This window comes from Mustela nivalis (assembly GCF_964662115.1).
Source record: "Mustela nivalis genome assembly, chromosome: 8".
NCBI lineage: Eukaryota > Metazoa > Chordata > Mammalia > Carnivora > Mustelidae > Mustela > Mustela nivalis.
This window is the reverse complement of record NC_139027.1, coordinates 129290185-129313314: the sequence shown is the minus strand read 5'-3', so window position 1 is coordinate 129313314 and position 23130 is coordinate 129290185. Positions and strand designations below refer to the sequence as shown.

At 52.6% G+C, this 23130-nt stretch overlaps 2 protein-coding genes across 3 annotated transcripts in view; one reads left to right on the top strand and one right to left on the bottom strand.

Moving 5' to 3' along the window:
• The window catches only part of LOC309870661 (uncharacterized protein), a gene marked incomplete at its 5' end in the record, with an annotated part of 20569 nt that extends 5336 nt beyond the window's left edge, over positions 1–15233 (bottom strand). Inside the window, 5 exons of the mRNA XM_082743024.1 lie at positions 9954–10062; positions 10190–10277; positions 12513–12615; positions 14799–15030; positions 15222–15233. Of these exons, the coding sequence (XP_082599150.1) occupies positions 9985–10062; positions 10190–10277; positions 12513–12615; positions 14799–15030; positions 15222–15233 (513 nt within the window). The 3' untranslated portion in view covers positions 9954–9984. The remainder of the gene's footprint in view (positions 1–9953; positions 10063–10189; positions 10278–12512; positions 12616–14798; positions 15031–15221) is intronic.
• The window catches only part of ADA (adenosine deaminase), a 27846-nt gene continuing 19842 nt past the window's right edge, over positions 15127–23130 (top strand). For both annotated transcript variants that reach the window (XM_082744695.1, XM_082744694.1), the window contains exon 1: positions 15127–15264. In XM_082744695.1, coding sequence (XP_082600821.1) covers positions 15232–15264 — 33 coding nt within the window. In that variant the 5' untranslated portion in view covers positions 15127–15231. The remainder of the gene's footprint in view (positions 15265–23130) is intronic.

Below are 23130 nucleotides of genomic sequence, written 5' to 3'. Positions count from 1 at the left end.
GTTATTTCTGGGCTTGAAGGAAGATGAGGACCCAAGGGGGAACTGAAGACAGTGGTTAGGGTGCCAGAAGATTGACAGAAGAACTTCCCATAGTTAGGGTTTAGGGAAGGGGATGAGCTCTTCCTTGCAGGAAGTCTGTAGAGATAGTCAAGTGGGCAGCTGTCAGAGAGAGGATTCCTGCACTAGCTGGAGGTTGAAGAAAGACTTATGAGGGTCGTTTCTTTGTCCTTGTTCTTTCTGGATAATGATCCCCAAATTCCTTCCCCTGTTTGGCCATATAGCCAGTGAGAGGTCCAGTAGGATTATGGGAAATAACCTCCTCTCCTTCTCTCCCTGTCCTCTCTGTGCTTCTATTCCTCAAACACAGCCAAGTTCTACCCCACTACCACTGGGCCTTTGCACATGCCACCTTCTCTCCATAGAATTGCATCCAGATTTTGTGGGCTTAAAACTTATAAAGCTGGGAGACTTTCTTTAAGAAAAAAGAACACAAAGGAGGCCTAGGTGGTTAGGTTGGTCAAGCATCTGCCTTTGGCTCAGGTCATAATCCTAGGGTCCTGAGATGGAGCCCCGCTTCAGGCTTCAGGCTCAGTGGGGAGCTTGCTTCTCCCTCTCCTTCTGCTCCTCCCCACTCTCCACCTGTGTGCTCTCATGCTTTCTCTCTCACTCTCAAATAAATCAATAAAAATTTTTAAAAAAAGGAAAACACAAAATCAGATAAAAATGTGAGTATTTTGAATGAGAAACAAAACCACAACATATAAAAAGCAGACAAACACAATACAGTGTCCAGAAAAACAATATTATACTTATATTAACCCCCTTATATGCTTCCATAATACTTTTATTCCTACATTTGGGTCATGTACTTTTGGGATAACCTCTTCACTTGACATTGATTTAGTACTGCCATTTTCTTTAGAGAGAATAAGAAGATATCTCAATTTTCTCTAGCACAGTGGACCCAACACTCCCCCCACCATTGTTAATAGTTTCAAAAGGTTTCTTTCAACTTCATAACTCATTACTGGTAGCGTGAAAAGCTTTAGGATTACTGTCCTATTTAGAAAAACTTCGATCAGGATCGAGGATCTTATATAGACAGTCACAAGACTTTTTATGTTTCCTTGATTTACGAAACTTAAACAGCATTTGAATGGAAGCCTCTACCAACCAGCTTGTTGCCAACATCCTGTTTACATTTTGAGTTTTGTTTTAGATTTTTCATCAATGTCGCATTCTGTGACAACTTCCCCTTCGCTAGAGTCCCCCAAATGCCAAAGCAGCTCCAGCAGCGTCCAAAGGGAGGGCATGTAGGACAGGGAGGAAGTGGCAGGGGAGAGAGGCAGTGAGAATAGCTTACTTTGGCCAACTCGGAGGGCACGTGATCCTGAGTGGGCGTGGCCTCTCCCAAGTCATAGGAGGATGCCCAGCAAGTGAGGGGTTCCAGGGCTTAAGCTCTGTGACTTTCCCAGTAAGCCTGGGAATCCACTGCCCCCTCTCCCTGGCGGGAAATGCCTCCCCCCCACCCATGGGTGCGAGGGCAGCACAGCTGGTCCACCTCCACTCACGCATCACTTCTTCTAGGAGGCCTGCAGAGCCCGTTAGCTGTCCCAGGAGGCGGGAGACCAATCTGTCTGGCTCACTTGGCGCCCTTAGTCTCCTCTGAGCAGTGCCTGGTACACAGCAGAATCCCAGGCCCAGAAGGTGGAAGTGACCTGCCAGGGTCACCCAAAGGGTAACCGCCAGAGCTGGGAGTCAGCCTGGAAGGAAGGAGGGAAGGGAGGAACCCGGCTTCCCAGATGAACTGCGGACCTCAGAGAGATACACTCCTTGCCAGATGCTTTCGGAGCCCTCGCTGGCCGGCTTCCCTTCTTCCTTCCTGCACAGCTGATCAGGAACCCGGAGCGCGGGTCCTCTGAGCCCCTCCACAGAAATCTCCCTCCAGCCGTGCCTGGGAGTGTGAACCTGGGTCTGAACCTCCCGGCCACTCCTTAGCAGCTGTGTAGCCTTGAGCAGTTTGGCCTCACCATTTTGCACCTTGATGTCCTCATCTGTAAAATGGGTTTTATGGCTGCACCTCCTCCCCTGGAGTGAGGGGACTGTAGATAATGTGAACTCAGCAGAAGTTCTCTGGTCCTGGAGCAGCGGCAGCATGTGCAGCGTTAGCTCTGCGAGGTGAGGCCAAAGCAGGAGCCTTTCCCTCTTCCCTCCTCCCTCCCCCGCCCCCACACCCAGCCCAGTGATCTTCCCTAAGCTTCTGTAGATGCTGCCTTGCTGAGGTCAACCAAGATACCAACCTGCTTGTTATAGCCAAGGGACTCTGGAATCCTCATGCATTCTTCCATCTGCCTCTCCTGGAGGGCAAGGGCTGGCTCACCTCCACCAGTGGTCAGGGGAGAGCTAAGATCCTACCCCCCTCCCCGCCCGCCACAGAAGTCAGAAGGCAGCTGCCCCTAGACTGAGCCCTCTCAGTGGGGCCAGACCTCCCTCACCACCTGTCCCCAGCACCCAGCCCAGGGACTGGTCCAGGGCCACACCCTGTCATCGCTGGTTGGGAATTAGGGAGGAGGCTGACACACGGCCTGCCCCCCCAAGGCAGTCACCCCTGACTCACCACGGTGGCCACTGGGGACCGTGGGGCGCGTGCCTACAGTGTTCCACGGGCCCCGCTCCGCTGTTCGACGGGCTTCTCTTGTTTCCCCACAGCCTTGCAAGACAGGTGCCATTATCCCCATTTCCCAGAGGTGAAGACTGAGGCTCAGCCAGGACAAAGCACTTGCCCGAACCTGTCCCCACAAGGAGCACTAGAGCCCGGAGGGGCCTGTCCCCACTGCTCTTCCAGAAATGGAGATGCGTGGCACTTCCCCCTCAGGGAATCATTTCTTTTCCATTAAGGAAAGCTCCTCTGCCAAAATGTACTGCTATGGCAAACCACTCTAACATTTCGCTTTAAAAATTTAATGCTATTTTCTACCCAGAGAAAAAAAAACAGCTGTGAGCTCCTCCAGGGAAGGCATGGCTTCCTCTGCCATTCTCAGGTCCTCACTGCCTGTCGTGGGGCCGGCGTGGAGCAGGACTGCAGCGGCCGTTTGAGGCGAGAGGGTGAGAGCCGCTGCCTGGCCCCCGGGAGAATCACGGCTCCGGCCCGTAGGAGGAGGCCGCCTCAGCCCCAGGTCACAGGCCTGGGGGACCCCCGGCTCACATGCAGGGTTTCTTTATTCTACACAATACCTTTCTGAAGTTCGAATGATTTGCCCATCTGTAAAGGTTAGAAGTTTTCATACAGGATCCCGGTTTCCAGTCTGTGGCCAGAGACGGGCTAGCTTTCACCAAACCCATGTCCTTTTCTTCCAGGCGCACAGCCTCCCTTGCAGTTAGTCGGGACCGTGTGACAAGAGTCCGGCCAATGGAAGGTGGGTGGAAGTAATAGGCACCACTTCCTGCCTGGGCCCCCAAACTTCCCTCCTAGCCCTGCACCCTCTCTTTCCTGCCTGCTACCAGAGACAGAAGATCCGGGGGAGGACCCTGCGTGGGGGGGGGGCATGGGGAGGACTCCCAGGCCTGAGGAGGGGGTGGGGCAGGGCCCATCCAGGGCTGGCCCATGCTGGACTGCGGTGGGAGCAGAATACAAACCGTTGCAGTGGTAAAGCCCTGAGCTTTGGGGCTGCTTGTTATAGCAGCTTTTGCTGACTAATGTGGCTTCCTCTGAAAAGTCAGAGGTGGTGGGGGCGGGGTGCAGCGCTGGGCTTACTTTTCCGGGGGGGCAGCAATGAGCTGGAATTTTCTAGCTGTCGCACCCTCCAGCCTGGCTGGGGTTTTTAGCTCCCCTAATCCCTGATCTCAATCTGCCCGACTCAGTATCCAGGGACACTGAGGCACATGGAAGATAAGGGACCAGCTCAAGGTCACGGTGTATTGGGGCAGAGGTGAACCTGGACTGAAGTTCTCCTAGCTAGTACTCCAGGTTTTTCTCAAGATCTTTCTCACTTGTGAGCGGAGAGGAGGTTTGAGTAGAAAGTGAGGAAAAGAGGCAGAGGTTCAGAGTCTAGCACCCTTTTGGGGTGAAGGGAGAGCAAGGTGACCAGGAAGGGAAGGGGCACCCCAGATGGTGAAGGAGGTGGAAAGATGGGGGAACCGTAACTGCTCTATGATGCCAGTTTGCAGAAGGCTTGGAAATGCTCAGCAGGCAAAACTAGGCCCCTCCCCAAGGGGCTAGACCTGCGTCTGGTGTGGACGCCTGACCCCAACCCTCCCTTTCTCGGTCCCTCTTGGGAAAGGGCCGATGCCCTTCGTTGCCAAACCTCCACTACAAAGAAGCAGAAGACAGTTTTCCTTTCCAGACAATCCAATCCAGAAAGAAATGATTTACAATCAGGATTTACAATCCTGTGTCGAGGGAGTTGGCGAATGCCAGGAGCGGGGTAGGGTGCTCTGTGAGGCGTGGAGAGATGGTCTGGGTGAGCCCCTCCCAGCAGCTCTGCAGGGGTGGGGGAGGAGGGGAGACACTTCTCTGCCCCCTTGCAGCCACTAGAACTCCCTAGTACCCCAGCACCTGCCAAGGCATGCATTTCCTGGAGGACCCAAGTCCTACCCCATCTGGGGACCTCCCAGAGTCCCCTCTGACACTTGCCTGCCATGAGGTGTTTGTAGACACCCAGCAGCTGTGGAAGGACCATGAATCCTTCGGCTTTGCCGCTACCTGCCCAGACCAGACCACGGCCTGGAATCCACGGAAGCTTTGCCAGAAGCTCAGCTTGTTCCTCACTTCCCCACAGCTTATAACCACCCCCACCCCTCAACATGGCCACTGGGCCCAGCGGGCTCCCCAGCTCAGACCAAGAAAGGCACTTGGAGACTTGAATTTGCATCCCACCACCCAACCACCGCCACCCACCGCCAACACCCTACCGTCAACCACCACGGATCGCCAAACACTCCACCGCCAATCACCACCAATTACTGCTAATCGCCAAACACCGCACCACCAACCGCGACCACTACCACCCATCACCATCACCACCAGTAACAATCATCACCACCACCAACAACCAAAAACCCTACCACCAACTACCATCAATCACCGCTAATAACCAAACACTCCGCAGCCAACCACCACCCACTGTCAGCATATTGACAGGAACAGAAAGAATCTACTACACCGAGGATCTGGGTAGAGAAAGAAGGAAAGAGCGTATCCTCCCAGAGCTGCTGTGCAAAGGTCCTACTACGAAGGTTCACAGACCCACGGAGACCTTGGGCACAAAAGCCCGAGTTGTCTTTAAGAAGCAATTATGCGGCACTTACACCAGAGGTGCGTTAAACAATGACCCAGCAAACCCGTACCCGTGTCTACAATGTCTTCCTTGCGCTTGTGAATCCGGGAAATTCTGAAGGAAATAATTGAAGATTAGCACCAAAACTCATACGGTGGAAAAAAATCTAGCCTGAACAGGTATATAAATATTCACTCATTATGTTCTGCAGGAATATTAATGTGTTTAATTATGGGATGTTAATCCAGACCCCACTGATGTGTTACATGACATAGAGTGTGCTCTGTCCTTCTTCCTTTCCCCCTCCCTACTCCCCTTTTCTCTCTTTCTTTCTTTCTTTCTTTCCCTCTCTCCCTCTTGCTCTTTCTTTCTTTCCTTCCTTCCTTCCTTCCAGATTTTATTGTTAAGTAATCTCTACCCCCAACATGGGATTTGAATGTAACAATCCTGAGATCAAGTTGAGCTCAAACGTTCCAGTGACGGAGCCAGGCAGGCACCCCTAGTGTGTGATTTCTAAAAACCTCAAACTTCCAAAATCCCAAAGCATGTGAAGGCCCTGAGGTATCGGGGTTGAGATAAGAGACTGTGGCCTGTGTACATTCTAGGTGCTATGTATCTATGAACTCACTTATTCCTCGCAATAACCCTATGGAGGAGAACTCCTTATTACTATTATTCCCATTCTAGAGACGAGGAACCTGAGGCAGGGGGAGGTGAAGTGACTTGCCTCAAAGCTGGTGAGCGTTGACGCTGGGGCTTGGACGCCAGCATCCTGGCTCCAGAGCCTACTCCCTGGACCATGCCCCCCTCTGCCTGGGGTAGGGCGGTAAACAGCAGCCAGTACACGCCCCGCAGGCTGCGTGGGGAGTAGATCCATACGCCAGGTGTTCTCCAGGCCGCCAACCATCCAGTTTGCCCTGGAACCATCCTGTGTCCCTGGAAAACCCTCAGTCCCACCACACTGGGATGGGTGGTCACCCTAGTTCTTAGGGACCACGTGTCTACCCTCTTATAAGTGTTCCGAGTGTCCGATCCACTGAGGGGGATCCCAGGGTCTGAAGATGTGTATGTTCACATAACATGGCGTCTCAACCCAAACCGGGATCTCCTGCAGGTACTTAACCAAGACACTGGGAGAAAACTCTGGAGGAAACGCGGGCTACGTCAGACTCACCGAGAGGCAGGGTCTGTCTTCAAGGCTGACACCCGCCTCGGGGTTTATAAGGACAAGTGTGACTCTATCCGGCCTTCCCCTTAAGCACTGACTTTGGACGCCACTGTAAACACAGTGGGAATATTCCTTTGCAGAGATTTACTCTGGTACTTACGTTCAGAAATGACTCGCTCTCACCCCTACCTTCTAATTTTAGCTTATTAAAGCCCACACCTGACTTCTTAGGAAGGAGCCACACGCAAGACTTTTATCCACCTGCCGTAGGCCTGCTCAGTCCTGTCCAAGTGCAAAGTGGAGGGAGGCAAGGCGCCTGCCCTTGACAAGCAGGTCTGGGCTATGGAGGCGGGAGAGAAACATGTGCCTGGCAGAGGGAGACAGAGACAAAGACAGAGAGAGGAAGAGGGAGGAAGAGAGGGGGAGAGAGAGCAGAAGGAGGGAGAGAGGGAGAAAGAACAGAGGGAGAGATCACCCCGCATGCTGGGGTGTCCCTGGTCAAGAATGCAGGCCGGAGGCTGCTGCTGGCTTCCCATGGCAGACTGAACACGTGCATTTACCTCCCCTGTTCTCTGCAATTATAATAAAATGGCATAAAAGCATTTTTTAAAAAAATTTATTTGTTTGACAGACAGAGATCACAAGTAGGCAGAGAGGCAGGCAGAGAGAGAGGAGGAAGCAGGCTCCCCGCCGAGCAGAGAGCCCGATGCGGGGCTCGATCCCAGGACCCTGGGATCATGACCGGAGCCCAAGGCAGAGGCTTTAACCCACTGAGCCACCCAGGCGCCCCCCAAAAAGCATTTTTTAAAAATGCACACCTATCCACTGGGAGAAAGAGACCATGTGAAGAGCTAACAGCAGACGAGAGCAGTCAACCAAATTCTAGAAGCTGGAGCAGATGGTGAGTGGGGGCTAACTGAAGAAACCAGAAAGCTGCAACCTGACTGACTGCTCCGGGGAGCCATCAGGACACAGGACGACTGAAGACCGTCCGGTAGGCTCAGGCATGAGGGAGACAAAAAACCTCCACAGACCGAGGTGAGGGGCAGGATGGGAAACAGAAAGGTGGGTGATTATCCGTCGGGCAGACAGCGGGTTTCCGGGGCTCCCTGCCCGGCTGGCACAGGCAGGACAGGACCGTCCCTGCCACCACAGGAGGCTCGCCCAGCAGAGAGCCCCTACGCTGCTAATCTGAGGTCGTGTTTGTGCTGGGCTCCGCTCCCGGCCTGGACTCGAGCTGTCCTTGGAAGCTGTAGCTCTCACTGTTACATTCAGCTGGCCTCTTTCGGGCTGGTCCTCTTATTTCCTTTCGGTCAGACAGAGCCTCAAAGATGTAGGAGGAGGGAGAGGTGAAGTAGACCGCAGAGTCTGGCCACCTGAGGACACCCTCTGCCTATCCGCACGCCCTCCTCACACTTCAGGCTCTTTGATGTGGCTCAAACGGCTCATTGCCTCCCAATATCTACTATCCTCTTCTTGAGTAACCGAACCTCGCTTTTTAGCTAGCTACTTTGTCTCCCGGCTACGGACATTTCTCAGTCTCGTTTTCAGTTAGGTGTGACCATTTGACTATAGGAGTGAAAGGGTTGTGAGGAAATCAGGAATTATCTTTATAAGAGGAGAGCTCTTCCTCCATTCTGCTCTCTGGGTTGCAGATGTGATGGCCAGTGCTCCAGCAGCCATGGTGGACAATGAGGATAAAGGCCACATGCTAGGGATGGCGGAGCAGAGAGGTGGAAGGTGCTGTCTTCACAGAGTTGCCATACCAGCCTGCACTGTCCACCTTTGGACTTCTTTTATATGACAGGGAAATAATCTTCTCTCTTGTTGTGGCTACTGTTATTTTAGAATTTTCTGTTTTGTGCAACTGATCCTAATTCTGTCTGGTTAAATTGGAGTTGGGGACAGCAACCCTTGTCCTCTTTCTTATTCAGAGATCAGAATCAGCAGAGACTTTGGCTGTTATGAAGCCCATAGGGTCAGGGGCAAAATCTGGCCCACTGATATTTTTCTTAGCTCATGCAAAGTTTTTAAAATTAGGAGGTATTTGAATACTTTAAAAAAAAATCAGTCTTGCTTTTTTCTTTCATTAGTAATATTTTTAGAGCTATACCTCTTGGTTTTAATGAATTAATTTTTAAATTCATTATGGAAGCATCATTGTCACACAATGTTATATTAGTTCTAGGGATACAATGTATTGATTTGACAGTTGTATAAATTACTCAGTGTTCACTATACGTATAATCACCAGCTATCTGAACACAGTTTTAAACATTAAAATTGTGGTTTCTAGATTTTCTTGAATGACTGGGGGGCCTGGTATTCCCTGGATCCACATTCTGGCCCGGCGGCATTTAGATGGGGCATCTGTGGTCTTGTTGCGTCGTCCTTCCATTGCTCTTCCATGAGCTAGGCTTGTGTGTGTGTGCGTGTGTGTGTGTGTGTGTGAGCTCACGATAGCTCATGAGCTAGGTGTATATATAGATTGTCCTATGAGCTATATTTGTATATGTGTTATCCTACAAGCTAGGTATTATATGGATTGTTCTAGGTGGTAGGTATATATGGGTTATCCTATGAATTAGGGATGTCTATGTGTTATGTTCTGAGCTCGGTATATATTATGTGTCCCTCCACTCACCAGATGAGGAATTTTGAGGCCCAGAGAGCACTGGCCCCAGTCGTGGACCTGGAAGTGGCAGAGCCAAGACTCCATTCTGTCTGCATTCTATGCTTGCTGTGTTGGTTTTTGCGTTGGCAACACTTGACTTTTCAACTTCTTGGTTGACGTTTCATAGGAGACAATAGAGCCAAGGAGGAAGAAATACTTAATGATCCTTGTCATATCATATCAAATGCTGGTTCCTCTGCTGCCCCGGGAGTAAACCACCTAGAGAACGGATGTTTTCTGCATGTCCTCAGTGCCTGGCGCTGAGCCAGCCGAGGGAAGGACGTGCTAAACAAGTGAGGTGACCCGCCCTCAGTCACACAGAACCGGATGCGGACCCAGGGCTCCCGCCTGCCTGTCCCGAGCTCTTGTCCCAGACCTGGCTGCTCTCCAGCCTACCCTGCTTTCTCTTGGACACCGACAGAGGTCAAGAGCACAGGCTCTGAGTTTAGCATATTCACACCCAAATTCCTCCTTCACCTCTTACCCCTCGGAGTCTTGATTTCTCCAGCGGTGAATAGGGCTAAGTACAGAACCTACATCATAAGGCCGTTGCGGGGGGTGGGGAATCTCTGGGTGAAATCATCCGCATGTGAGTAAGTGACCAGCACGGAACAGGTGCTCAATAGACCTAGATATTATCGTGACACGAGTTTTGTATGAGTGTGTGGGGTAAGGAGGGGTTTGTCTTGAAATTCTTTTCTTAGGCATCATCTTGCCCTTCCTTCATCTAAGGCAGCCTGAGCCCTGTGCCGGCCTGGACACAAGGTCATGCTCAAGCAAGGGCTTCCCATAGATCCCAGAAGCTTGACAACAGTGACCTCAATTGCCCACTTACCTTCTATCATTCCACCAACAGGTAGCAGTTCCTACTTTCCACCAGACCCTGGGTGAGAGCTGGGGATCCGGGAGAAGTTGATCCTGTCCTGCCTTTGTAGAATCTCCACCTGGCGGGTAAGGTAAGACAAGGTCACAGGGCTCTCCCACACCCAGCTGATGACAAGTCTTATGTGAGAGGAGCACAAGGCCTACGGAAGATGCATTCCCACTGCAGCAGCGGCTGCGAACGCTCACCCACATCTGCAGCTCCTTGCCTTCCCAGATGTGCTGCTGGACTACATTTCCCAGGCTCTCCCGCAGTACAGTGTGGCACGTCACCCGGCTGTGGGGATTGAAATGTGGGCTGCAGTGAGGGGTGCCACTTCGGAGCCCTGCCCCCAAACCCACAACCGCTGCTTCATCTCTTTTCCTTATGAATGGCTAGAGCAGGGATGACCCCCAGGACCACCTTGAGACCTGCATATTGAAGATTCAGTCTGAGTCCCAAAAAGAACAGGTAGAGTCCACACCACTCTTTTTTTTTTTTTTTAAGATTTTATTTATTTACTTGACAGAGAGAGATCACAAGCAGGCAGAGAGGCAGGCAGAGAGAGAGGGGGAAGCAGGCTCCCTGCTGAGCAGAGAGCCAATGCAGGGCTTGATCCCAGGACCCTGAGATCATGACCTGAGCAGAAGGCGGAGGCTTAACCCCCTAAGCCACCCAGGCGCCCCTACACCACTCTTGTTACAGAAGCAAGAACTCTTTTTCTAGCATATTGTATTTGTAACATCCTATGTGGAAAGGTGGCTAGGGTTACCCTAGCTGATAATCTACCCTGAAACCCTGGTTTTCTTACGCACGACTCTAACAATTACCTTTACCAATGCTATTGTCTGGCTTAGTTCTTTGTGCAACTGGAGATGACACTCCTGCCTGGTGTTATTTCCATTTGGGACATTCTTATTCATTCTCTGTCTTCATGCATTTGTTGTTGACATTGTTGCCTGGAAGTAGATCTTGAGCTAGATTTTTCTCTACCCAGCCCTCTTCCAAGTCTATAGACATTGGCCTACCCTGGATTGTTGTGGAGAGGTTCAAGACCTATCTATAGTACCCAGGGTCCTGGCAGGAACCAGGCAAACACTCAGATTGAGCCACTGAGGGGAGTTTAATAAAGAAATTATATTCACTCAGTTATAAGATGAATAAGGTCTGAGGCTCTAATGTATAACAGGATGGTTATGGTTGATAACACTATTGCGTAACTGAGATGTTGAAATGTGCTAAGAGAGTAGAACATAAATGTCCTCACCGCTCCCCACCCCAAAAGCGGGGAATATGTGATGAGGAATGTGTTAATTAACTTGATGGGGGGGAATCATTTCACATGTATACGTCCATCAAATCATTGCACTGTACACTTTCAATATCTTACCATTTTATTTGTCAATTATACCTTAATAAAGCTGGGGGAAAAATGATTTACAAAGCTGTGGGTCAGTGAAGCCCTCAGTGCCCAGCCCACATGCCCTCAGCATCACCTCCTCTGCATGGTGTTTTCCTGCTAATACGGGAGTCATGCTCCTGCTCGCTCGCTCTGCTGTAGGGAGCAAGCTTCGCCAGCGTGTTGAGGCAGCCCAGAGTGCCCGGAAGTACTTGATGTCCTGGAAGCAGCCCTCCAACAAAGTCAAAGCGCAGTTGGTAGATAAACTTCCCAGCTTCCTCACTCTTCAGGGGGGTAACTCGGAGAGACACATTCCACACTGTCTCCCAGAGCTCCCCTGAAGGACTGAGCTCTAGGCGCCTTGGGTCCCTAGCCTGCCTGCACTGGCTCATTTCCTGTCTTACTGGCACTGCCCTTCCAGTGTTTCCCAGGATCTCTTCTCAAATAAACAACCTGCACTTGAATCTTTGTTTCAGGCTCTACTTCCGGGGGAACCCTAACCCAGAGCAGAGTTTATGGAGAGCACTAAGGGATGGTGCAGTAGCCTGAGGCTAGTAACAAAAGGAATCCCTGCCTTTGAAGATGGGCAGGAGGGACCGGTGTGAAATGGACAAGACCACCTGCCAGGAGCTGGGGGCTTGGTGGAGAGACACAGCTGACCCGGTGACTGACTGTACAAGGGGGAAGGGAGACAGAAGGAGTAAACATCCTGACTTCTCCCTCCTCCCACTTTCTGATCTCCTGCTCTTGCCCCTTATCGACCAAACCCAACCAGAATCCAGAGCAAACCCAGCCAGAATCCAGAGGGTAAGAGAGTCTGCTGGTGTTTCCATGGAGGTCAGGCTGCCTGGCACACAGCAGCCTGGAGAAAGGCAGGGGGTGCATTTGGAGGGGCAAACAGAAGATATGCAGCACACAGCCTGATTGTTTCCCTTTGTCTTTAAGCTGCTTGGAAGGCAGACTTTTGGTAGTCCAGAATCTGGGAAAAGGCTTTTCCAGGTGTCAGGATGGAGTAAACTTAGGTGCAGAAACTGGAGGGGTTGGCATGCATACGCACCAGCATTCCTGTTACCCTCTGCATAACAATCTGCCCCCAAGACTTGTTGACTTCAAGTAACAATTTTATTACATACCCCAAATCTGTAGGTCTGGAATCTGAGGTGGGGTCAGCTGGGTAATTCTTCTGTTCCACACAGCATGGCTGAAGTCCCATATTCGGCTGGCAACTGTTTTGATCTGGATGGGGGCGGGGGTGTCCCAACGTAGCTTCATGAATGTGTTTCTTTTCTTTTTTTTTTATTTAATTTTTTATTTTTATTTTTATTTTTTTTAAAGATTTTATTTATTTATTTGACAGAGATCACAAGTAGGCAGAGTCAGGCAGAGAGAGAGAGAGGAGGAAGCAGGCTCCCTGCTGAGCTGAGAGCCCGATGTGGGACTCGATCCAAGGATCCTGGGATCATGACCTGAGCCAAAGGCAGAGGCTTTAACCCACTGAGCCACCCAGGCGCCCTTATTTAATTTTTTAAAAAGATTTTATTTATCTGTTTGACAGAGATCACAAGTGGGCAGAGAGGCAGGCAGAGAGGGGCCTGCTGGGCAGAGAGCCCGATGCGGGGCTCGATCCCAGGACCCTGAGATCATGACCTAAGCCGAAGGCAGAGACTTTAACCCACCGAGCCACCCAGGTGCCCTGAATGTATTGTTTCTTGGTGGGAGACGTGGAAAGGCTGGGACCAGCAAGACTGGAGTGACTTTAAGAACTACGGGCTCTCAGGACACCTGGGTGGCTGAGTCGGTTGGACATCGGCCTTTGGCTCTTGTTGTGATGCCAGGATCCTGGGATTGAGCCCTGTACCGGGTTCTCTGCTGGGCAGGGTGCCTGCTTCTCTCTTTCCTTCTGCCTGCCACTCTCCCTGCTTGTGCTCTCTCTCTCCCTGACAAATAAATAAAATCTTACAAAAAAAAAAAAAAAAAAAGAACTATGAGCTCTCCAGCTTGATAGGCTCAAGGTAGTGGGACTTCCTACACAGCAACTCAGGGTTCCTTGGGAGAATGTTCAAGAGGCCCCACTGGAGGCTGAAAGGCTTTTTACAACCTAGTCTCAAAGTCCAGGAATGTCATTTCCACTGCATCCTACTGAACAAGTCCCTCCATCCAACCCAGATACAAAAGGAGGAAAATCTTGCAATGGGAGGAAGTGCAAAGAACTTGTGGTCACCTTTACTGAACCAGCAAGTCACCGGGTTGACCAGTGTTTGGGGAATTTGCTGGGAAGTCAAGGGCCAGGTGTTAGAGAGGGTCTTGGATGTCATGACGGGGGCTGGCGAGACAGCAATTACGGTGGAGAGAGAAGGCTCTAGAGTTGGGTTCAAATTCAAACAGGATGTGGTCTGAGTCTGCGGTTCTAATCAGCTCCAGATATCAAGGCCAACGATTTCCAGACTGCACTCTGAGTAGCTGGAGACTATTTTTTTTCCCCCTAAATAAAAGCTTGATCCCGATTTGCCTCCATTTATACCTTTCAGTGATTTTCCAGTGTTCTCAGGGGGAAAGAACGAACGATCAGTCCTTCACTGTACCCCAGCTGACCCCCCTTTCACCGTGTGATCTAGCTCTCTCTTGACTCATCCTCTTTCCCCCTTATTTATTAACTTATTTATAATATGAAATGAAATAAACCCACCATGCTACCCAAGTGCTTGAACATTACCGATAACCAGAATAGATCTGTAAGCGTCTCCTCCACTCCTTCTTCCCTACTCCCCTGAGATCAACTTCCTATCAAACATGTGTTTACCTTTCCCTTTAAAAGTTTCTTCTACCCATGCATGTATCTAAACATGCATGTTTTTGGTTTTGCTCTTATGGTGTTCTAAAAGTTGCACCATAGCATATACAGTTTTCTGCAACTTTTTTCATGCAAAATTGTTGCCTAGATCTGGCCCCTCTCTGCCCGCGAAATTCATCAATTCCACCGTTGTGTAACAGTGGATGGCGTGAATAATCCGGTTTATTTGCTCACTCCCTGTGAACAGGCACTTGGGAGTGTTTCCGATGTTTTTGTTGTTAGGAACAGTGCTGGCGTGAACATCCTCGAAAAGTTCTCGGACTGCACACAAGTAGGTTTCTCTGAGGGTAAATGCCTAGGAGGATTTTTGCTACGTCCCCCTCTCCTCGCCTTTCCCCAGCTCTGCGGAGTCTCAGAGAACGTCATCTCCCCCTGGGCTGCCCTCTTCCACCCCACTCCCACCCACCCCAACCCCTCACCTAGGAAGCTCAGAAAACCCTCCCCCGACCTGCAAGCTACGGCTGGTCCGCATTAAACCCCCTAACCATACATTTATGTTGTGCGTTTATATGATGAGCGTGTGTCTCGCCCAGTAAAGTGCAAGCCCCACGAGGTCTGTCACGCTCACCATTCCCCTGCTTCCAGCCCAGCTCAGGCCTGGCACGCTGCAGGCGCCTGGGCGGTAGCTTGACTGTTGCTCGAGGGGCCAGGCGGAAGGCAGAGCGGACCAGGCGGCTGGAGCCTGAGCCCACAGGTGGATCCAGCCCGGCGTCCCGGAGCAGGAGATTTCGGGTGGGCCTGGGTCCCGGCAACTCGGACTTATCCCAAGCCAGGCCAGGATTTCCAGGAAATTCACATCCCTGGTCCGCGAGGCGGGGTTCGGGGAGGGGCGGGGCCCGGGCGGGGCGGGGGCTTCGGGGGAGGGGGCGGAACCCTGAGGGGCGGGGCGGGGGCGGGGCCGGGCCCACTTAAGAGGAGCGTGGCGCGCAGCCGTCGCGGCAGGTCCCTGGAGTGAGCACCGACCGGCGGAGGGAGGCGCGCAGGGGCGCACTCTTGGCACCATGACCCAGACGCCCACCTTCGACAAGCCCAAAGTGAGCTCGGACGGGACTCGGGGTCCGGGGGGGTCTGGCTTCTGGTCTGGCTGGAGGGCTTAGGGGCGTCCACAGCCCGGGAGCGAACCGGGGCCCCTGCAGGCGCTTCCTCCCTTCAGCTCAGGCCCTCGCTGCTGCCGGGCAGTTTAATGAGAAACAATGAAGCAGAGAGGGTCCCGAACCCCAAGGCGCCACCGACTGGCTTCCGCGTTCTGCTTCTGCCCCTGATTTGGCCTCTCGGAGTCTCAGTTTCACTACCTGTCAAATGGGCCTGGGACCCCCGCCAGCGCTGGGTAGCTGTGGGAGACTAGGCAGGGGGCTTGACTTTTTGGATCTCGGCTGTAAAATGGGGCCCAGTGTCTACATCCATAGGCACCTCAAGTGTTGTGGAAACAGCTTTACAGCCCAGCACTGTGATGGTTCTGTGAGCCAAGGAGCTCAGGTCTGTGGGTGTGCCGGTCAGGAGGAACGCGCCGAAGAGCAGAGGGAGAGGATCAGGACGCCCCTCTCTCCCCGCTAGGGGCTGAGTGGACCTTAGGTTCATTCGGGGCCAGGCCACAGCCACTGGCCTCAAGGGATAACTCCGTGGTCCCTCCTCCCACCAGCTGTGGCCTCTTGGGAGCGGCTGCGTCAGGGAGGGTCTTGGGCCCACTTGGCCGGCTTTAGAGCACTGAGATTCAGTCTACGGAGGAGGGGAGGGGTCCAGGGGTCTGTCCAGCAGAGTGAGTCAGCTAGCAAGATTTGAGACTGCTGTGGGGGGGTCACGAGAAGGAGTGAGCTGTAATCAGACTCAACTTACCGCTCCGAAAAAGAGGTGTGTGATGATGGCAGGTATCACAAACGTTGGTGAGAATCGCATGTGTGTATCGGAGTGCGGGGGTGTGGGGTTGGGTAGGCAGCCCTGGAGGAGGTATGGCCCAGCCCCCACGGCTGCTGCCCCCACCATAGGCTCAGCTACCCGTGCTGGGGAGCCCTCCTGCCAGACCCCACCCCGTGCCTCTATGCTTTGTCTGGATGTCCCATCACTGGAGCTTCTTTCCTTGTGAAGTTTTGTTGGGTTTTTTTTCTCCTTTTTAAAAAATGCTTTTGGATTCCCCCTGCCCTTGGGAAGGTGGTTCCCCTGATGTGAATCCTGAGACTGTAGACCAAGTCCCTTGACCGGAAGTGAAATTGGAATTTGGGGATTAGTGAGAGGCAGTGCTTCTATAGAACTTACTATATGCATCCAGTCTGCCCTTGCAACACTTGTCACAGCCCATCGAGGGAGGGGCTATTTTACCATTTTTGGGTCTCACCCAATCCTACCTGCTTCAGGCTGGCAGGTTATTTCCCCTCTCTGGGCCTCAGTTTCCACACCTGGGAAATGGGCCCCCCCTGCTTGGTCGGGAGGTGTCCAGAGGGACACCAAGGGATGCTTGAGAGGGAAGGTGAGTGTTCTCCACTGTGTAGAGGAGATGTGATTCAGTTTTACAATGCAAGGAGGAAACGTGCCTGAGCTGGCAGGAGAAGCAAAAACGAGCGTGTCTCAGCCACTGCGACCAGAGCCAGCTCCCTGCCTTCCCGTGGGTGGGGCAGATCCTAATGAGAACTAGTATTAGTAGCTGGAGCTCATTAAGTTGTTATTCTGCTGTGCCGGGTACTGTTCTGAACTCGTTACTTTCATTAATTTATTTGATTCTAGCAAGGACCCTGTGAGGTTGTTATGATCCCATTATACAGATGAATAGAGGCACAGCGAGATTAATGACGGCTCAGATCACACAGTGGGGAAACAGCCAAACTGGGGCTGAGCCCAGGCGAGCTGGTTTCAAACATCCCAGAGCCAGCTTTCCAGCTTTCTGCCTTTGCAGAAGCCCTTGGAATGGAGGTGCTGGTGCCCCTCGTGGGGGCCTCCGGGACAGGAGCCTCTGCTGGGCTGTTTGGCTTCTCATGCCTACTACTAGGTGAGGCCCAGGACCCGGCCAGCTTTAAGAAGGCAGAGCAAGGCTGTGCTTTGTAAACTTCAATGGGTACTCAAGTCACCTGACTGCCTTGTTAACATTCAGATACTGAATTGGGAGGTTTGGGGTTGGACTGGAGATGTTCCCTTCTAACAGGCTCATGAGCAATGCTGACAGTGCTGGACCACAGACCACACTTGGAGTAGCAAGACCCTACGTGGCTGCCTCCCTGGTTTGACTGTGTTATTCTAAGAGATGCTTTCTGAGCACCTGTTGGGCATTGGAGGAGGTACCCAGGAGATGGAGGGTTGGCCCTTATCATTCTATTTCTACATGAGGCAAGGCTGGAAAGCCCGTGGTGTTCAGGAGTTCTTTGTCATGGAGGACAGTGCTGATCACTTGCCTGTTTCTGTAATCACCGTGGCTACCAGGCACCTTCTGTCATTTACATCCCCATCCTCCGGACAACTGGACAAGGTAGATCTCTTCCTGCCCCTTTAACAGACCAGGACACTGAGAAGCAAAGTGACTTGTCCAAGGTCACACAAAATGAGCATCTCAAAGCTGTAGAGCAGCAAGTGAGCTGGCCCAGGCTGGAAAAGCACAGTCTCTACGCTGTCCCTCCCTGACGCAGAGAACTGGGGCTAAGTCTCTCACGTAAATTTAAGTAGGCTCTATGCCCAGCTTGGGGCTTAAACTCACAACTGAGATTAAGAGTCGCATGCTCTACTGACTGAGCCAGCCAGGCACCCTGCCCACATCATTTTTTCTTTCCCCTTTTTTGAATGTTTGCTCCGTACCAGGCACTGTTCTAACTGATTTGCATATACTCATTTAATGCTTGCGGTGTCATTCTAAGATGATTCCTCTTCCCTTCTGTAGGAGGAAATGGCTCAGACAGGGGAAGGCACTTTCCAAAGTCACACAGCCGGAAAAGCAGAGCTACACTTGAACCCATTTCTACCTAAAACCGAAATCAATACTGTCCACTCCCTTTGGGGTGAGGGGTGGACTCAGAGTCACCTTGGGCCTCAGATAGACTGGGGGATAGGTCCCCGCCTCTCTGTTTGGCAGCCACAGAGCTCAGGTGGACATTTCTCTGAAACTCCGCTTTCTTCGCTGTAAAAATGGGTTGATTAAATACAAGGCCATGGGGCGCCTGGGTAGCTCAGTAGGCTAAGCATCTGCCTTCAGCTCAGGTCATGATCTCAGGGCCCTGGGATCAGGCCTCGAATCGGGCTCTCTGCTCAGTGGGGAGCCTGCTTCTCCCACTCCCTTGGCCTGCTGCTCTGCCTACTTGTGCTCTCTCTCTACCTCTCTCAGATAAATAAAATCTTAAAAATTTTTTTTAAAATCAAGGTCATGGGTTCCTGGGGACATTGTGCTGAGTGGCACATGCTGGCTGGCAGGCAGCAGGCCCTTAAGGGTGCTGTTCTTTCCCCTGGGGTTGTAGTACGCCCCCCTCCCCCACCAGCTGGGGCCCTCTGGGAAGCCTCCTACCCCCACAGTGTTTCCTACTCTTGACTTCCTGCCGCAAAAGCCACCGAAAAGCCCACCGTTAGCATGGCTTTGGCCTTCTGTTGCTTTTTGGTTAGCAAAGAACCAGCTGTTTTTATTTATTTTTTACTTACTGTTTAAAGATTTTATTTATTTCAGAGCTAGGGAGCATGAGTTAGGGGGAGGTGTCGAGGGAGAAACAGACTCCCTGCCCAGGAGGAAACCTGATGTGGGGCTCGATCCCAGGAGCCTGGGATCATGACCTGAGCCAAAGGCAGACGCTTAACCAACTGAGCCACCCAGGTACCCAGAGCCACCTATTTTTAAAAAGCCCCTCAAGGAGCTTGCCTTACCCATTATAACTCACAGGGCACTTTGGAGGGAAGGGAATGAATGAGACTGGGTTTCAAGGAAGCCTTTTGTTTGACAGAGGAAGTGAGGACCAGAGAGGGGACCCATGGTCACACAGTGAGGTAGGGGAGGCGGACCACACTCCTGATTCTGCATCCGACCTTGGGGTTGGCCTGGCTTGGATGGCGAGGGGCCCTGTGAGCTTGGAGGAATGTGTCTCCCTATCCAGTGATCCTTGGGGTTGCCCTCCTGGGGCAGGGAAGGGAGCACTGTGACTGGCTTTGGACTGGGGAAAAGAGTAAGCCAGGAGGCCACAGTGAGGTTCAAGCCTATATGTACTCAGAGTTTTGGGGGCAGGCTCATTCTCACCCCTTAGGGTTCTGGGGTCCCAGAGGAGCAAGGTGAGGGGAAACACAAGCCTTGGGGTCCTTGTGACCACGGGGGCAGATCACGAGTTTTCCCATCTTTACAATGGGAATCCAGTTGGTCTCCAGGCCGGGAAGGGGTGGGGCACACCGGTGCTGGCCGCTGTCCATCATTACGCCTGTCACTGTTCTCCGTCCCCTTTAGACTTTTCCCAGCATTGACTCAGCACTGATAGCAGGATGAAGGGAGTGGATTGTGGGTTTACAAGCTCTGGTTTTGACTCAAACAGCTTCCGGCTGTTGGTACTTATTAGTCTGGCCTGAGGCTCATTCCTTAATTTCTCTGTGTCTCCGTCCGGATAGCTGGGGAATAGCTGTGTTGGGGGTTCCTAGGCTGTTACTCCGTAAGATCTGGCCCTGGCTGAGGACCCGCCCTCCCTGCTCTGACACCTCTGGGGGAGGCTCCCAGCAGCGACCGAGAGCTCAGTCAGGCCCCATGACGGCAGGAGGCACCAACGCTGGGCGAGCTGTGGGAGCTCAGATGGGGCTGAGGAGAGGACCTCCTATAGGAAGTGTGACCAAAACAACGTGTCATATCTCAACCCAGGGCAGCTCTGTCTCCTGGCTTTACCTCTCTGCTGACAGGCCATGGTGGGCACTGACCCCTGGCACCCCGCAGCTCACTGCCAAGAGCCCGGCTAAGGAAAGAGAGGCTGGCTGGCTGGTAGGGAAGGGAGGGCTCCTGCGGCTCATCTGGGTTCTGGGTTCTGGAGGCTTCTCTTCCAGGCCCAGGGGCGCTGGTCAGTCCTTTCCTTACCCCGGGGAGAGGACACCGCACTGCTGACCTAAGACAGCTCTTGGTCATTTGATGTGTACTAAGCGCTTTTGGCTGTGCTGGGCATGGTCCTAAACCCCAAAGACGCAGCATAATGATCCCACTTTGAGGAAACTCCTAGGGAGACAGCTATGGTAAGTGAATACAAAAAGTCAGCGTTTTGGAAAACACAGAACCAGATGGTTGGTTGGGGGAGCCTGGGAAGAAGTAGTTTGCTCGCGCGTGCCTTGAAGACACACAGCCTCCCAGTTAGGAGTGGGAATTCCATCTCCAAGTGTCTGGCCCAGAGAGTTCATGACCTGTGGCCTTGCCCTGGATCTGCCCCGACACCTCGGGGGTGTGAATTGTACCTCCCCGGGCCTTGGCTGACTGGCTGGCTTACCTCTCCTGAGAGTAAGACTTAACGTGTTCGCCCACCCCCTCCCCAGTGTGCCCAGCACCTAGTGGGGCGTAGGAAATATTTGGTCACTGGGAATGTTTCCTACTCCTCTCTGGGATTTCCTGCAGCTCTGTGAGGTGCTTGCCAAGTCAGCCTGCTGGAGAGCAAGTGCAGGGGAGTAGGGGTGAGACTCCTCCCCACCCCCCGCCCCCAGAGACATCAGGAGGCTGGGCACAGGGCAGGGGTGTGGCCCCTGGGCAGAATTTGGGCTTAGAGGTAGAGCGACTGCGGTTCTAAGCCAGCTCTGTGGCAATCAGCCTGGGCAGAACAGGGCAGGCGGCCAAGTTCCTACGAGTTTACCATCCCCATGCCCACTCCCCCAACCCCCAGTCAGCAGCCCAGGGCTAACATGCACCTTGCCTTGGAGTCAAGATTAATTGAGGTAGGGGCGCCTGGGTGGCTCAGTGGGTTAGGCCGCTGCCTTCGGCTCGGGTCATGATCTCGGGGTCCTGGGATCGAGTCCCGCATCGGGCTCTCTGCTCGGCGGGGAGCCTGCTTCCTCCTCTCTCTCTCTGCCTGCCTCTCTGCCTACTTGTGGTCTCTCTCTGTCAAATAAATAAATAAAATCTTTAAAAAAAAAAAAAAAAGATTAATTGAGGTAAAGGACCTGGTAACTAGAAGTAGCTTCTGGTACTGCTGAATGGTTCCTGACAGCCTCTCTGAGGCTAGGCCTGCAGGCAAAGCGTAGTAAGAGCGCTAGGACTCAGACTTGGGTTCAAATGCTGACTCGGTCCCTGCTGGCCTTTGTGCTCCTGGATCCCATCCCTTCTTTGAGTTCAGCTTCCCCCTCTGCAGAATGGTCGTCAAGTTCTGCCTTCGCTGTCGTGAGGATGGAATCAGTTCATGTCTGTATGTGGTCCAGCACATAGTAGATACTCAATAATCAGAGGACACTGATGTTCTTTTTCCCTGAATGGGGACAGCCGAGCAGGGTCCCCACCCATCTCTGAGCTTACACCCCATTGTCACCTGGGGGGTGCAGACAGACGTCTTCATGGGTAGTGGCTATTTTCCAGAAAGTTCCATGGGAGGCTTGCCTGAGGTTGAGCTACCTAAGGGTGGTTGTTGCCTCTGCTTCTCCCCTGAAACGTGTCCGGACAGCTTCCCAGGAAGCCCCAGGAGTGAGGGGGACCTGTAGGGCATGATGGGGCATGATGGGGCAGCAGGCTTTCCTCTCGCTGTCTCCGGGGGTGCTCTCACTTCCTGCTTCCCGGCTGGCTCTCCGAGCCCCACTTCCCCTGCTCTGCTGCACTGGGGAGCACCTCCTGCGTCTGGAGCTGCGGGCAGGTACTCCCCGAGGGCGCTTATCTCTTGTCCTCACTACTGAGCAGCCCTGTTTTCTGTTCTGACTTCCCTCTCCCCTACTTAGGGTAAGGCAGCCAGAAAGAGCTTGTACACGGTGCCTCCTGATCCAAAACCCTTCAGTGGGTCCCCTTAACTGTGACCTGTGACCACTCCCTGCCCAACACCCGCTGACTTTCTGTGGCGACCTATCGCCCCATGAACCTCATTCTCCATATCAAGCCAGTTCCCTCCCTGCTTCCTGACCCAAGTTCCTCTGCCCGGGCCCTTCTCTGTCCTCCCTCCTTTAACCCTGTCCGCTCCTCCTCCCAGCACCTCCTGATTTGTCCCTTCTCCGTCATCGTCTCCTGTAACCCCTCTTCGCCCATGGCCTTGCAACCTGCCCCAGTCACTCCCACCGCCCAGAGAAGCCATTCTCTTCACCCCCATCTGCCTCTAGTCCTTTCTCTGGCCCTTTCTTCCCCTCCAGGGGTGAAATTCTGAAAAGGAGAATCTGCACTTTCTCCATTTTATTACCTCTACTTATGTCTTACTCCATTCCAGCATGGATTTGCCCCCTCTGGCCTCTGGAGCACTCCCTATAGGAGAGTAGTTCTCAGCCTTGGCTTTGCGTGTTGAAAACTAGCAACAACTCCATGCTCAGGCCCAGGCCGAAGGACTGTGACATTGCGGACCAGGGTGGGCCCAGGTGTAGGCAACTTTCCAAAGCTTCCCAGGTGTTCCTCATGGTCAGCCAGGGCTAAGCACCTCTCCTCTGGGCCCAGTGCCCTGTGGCCTTGGCCCCAGGGACGTGTGTCTGTTCTCTTGCTTGACCTCTGGCAGGACCTGACCATATTCCTTTTATGTAGCTGCTGTAACGAATTACCACATGCACACCCGGTAGCTTAGAACAATGTAATCTCCCCATTCTAGAGGTCAGAAGTCCAAATCAAGGTGTCGTTGGTAGGGTCTCACGCCCTCTGAGAGATCTGTTTATTGCCTCCTCCGGCTTCAGGTGGCTCTGGGCCATCCTTGGCTGGTGACCACACAGTTCCTGTCTGCCTCCAAGCTCAGGTTGCTGCTGCTTCTTCTAGGAGTTTCTCGCTCAAAACTCTGCCTCCCTCATAAGGAGGTGGGTAATTGCACTATCCAGATAAC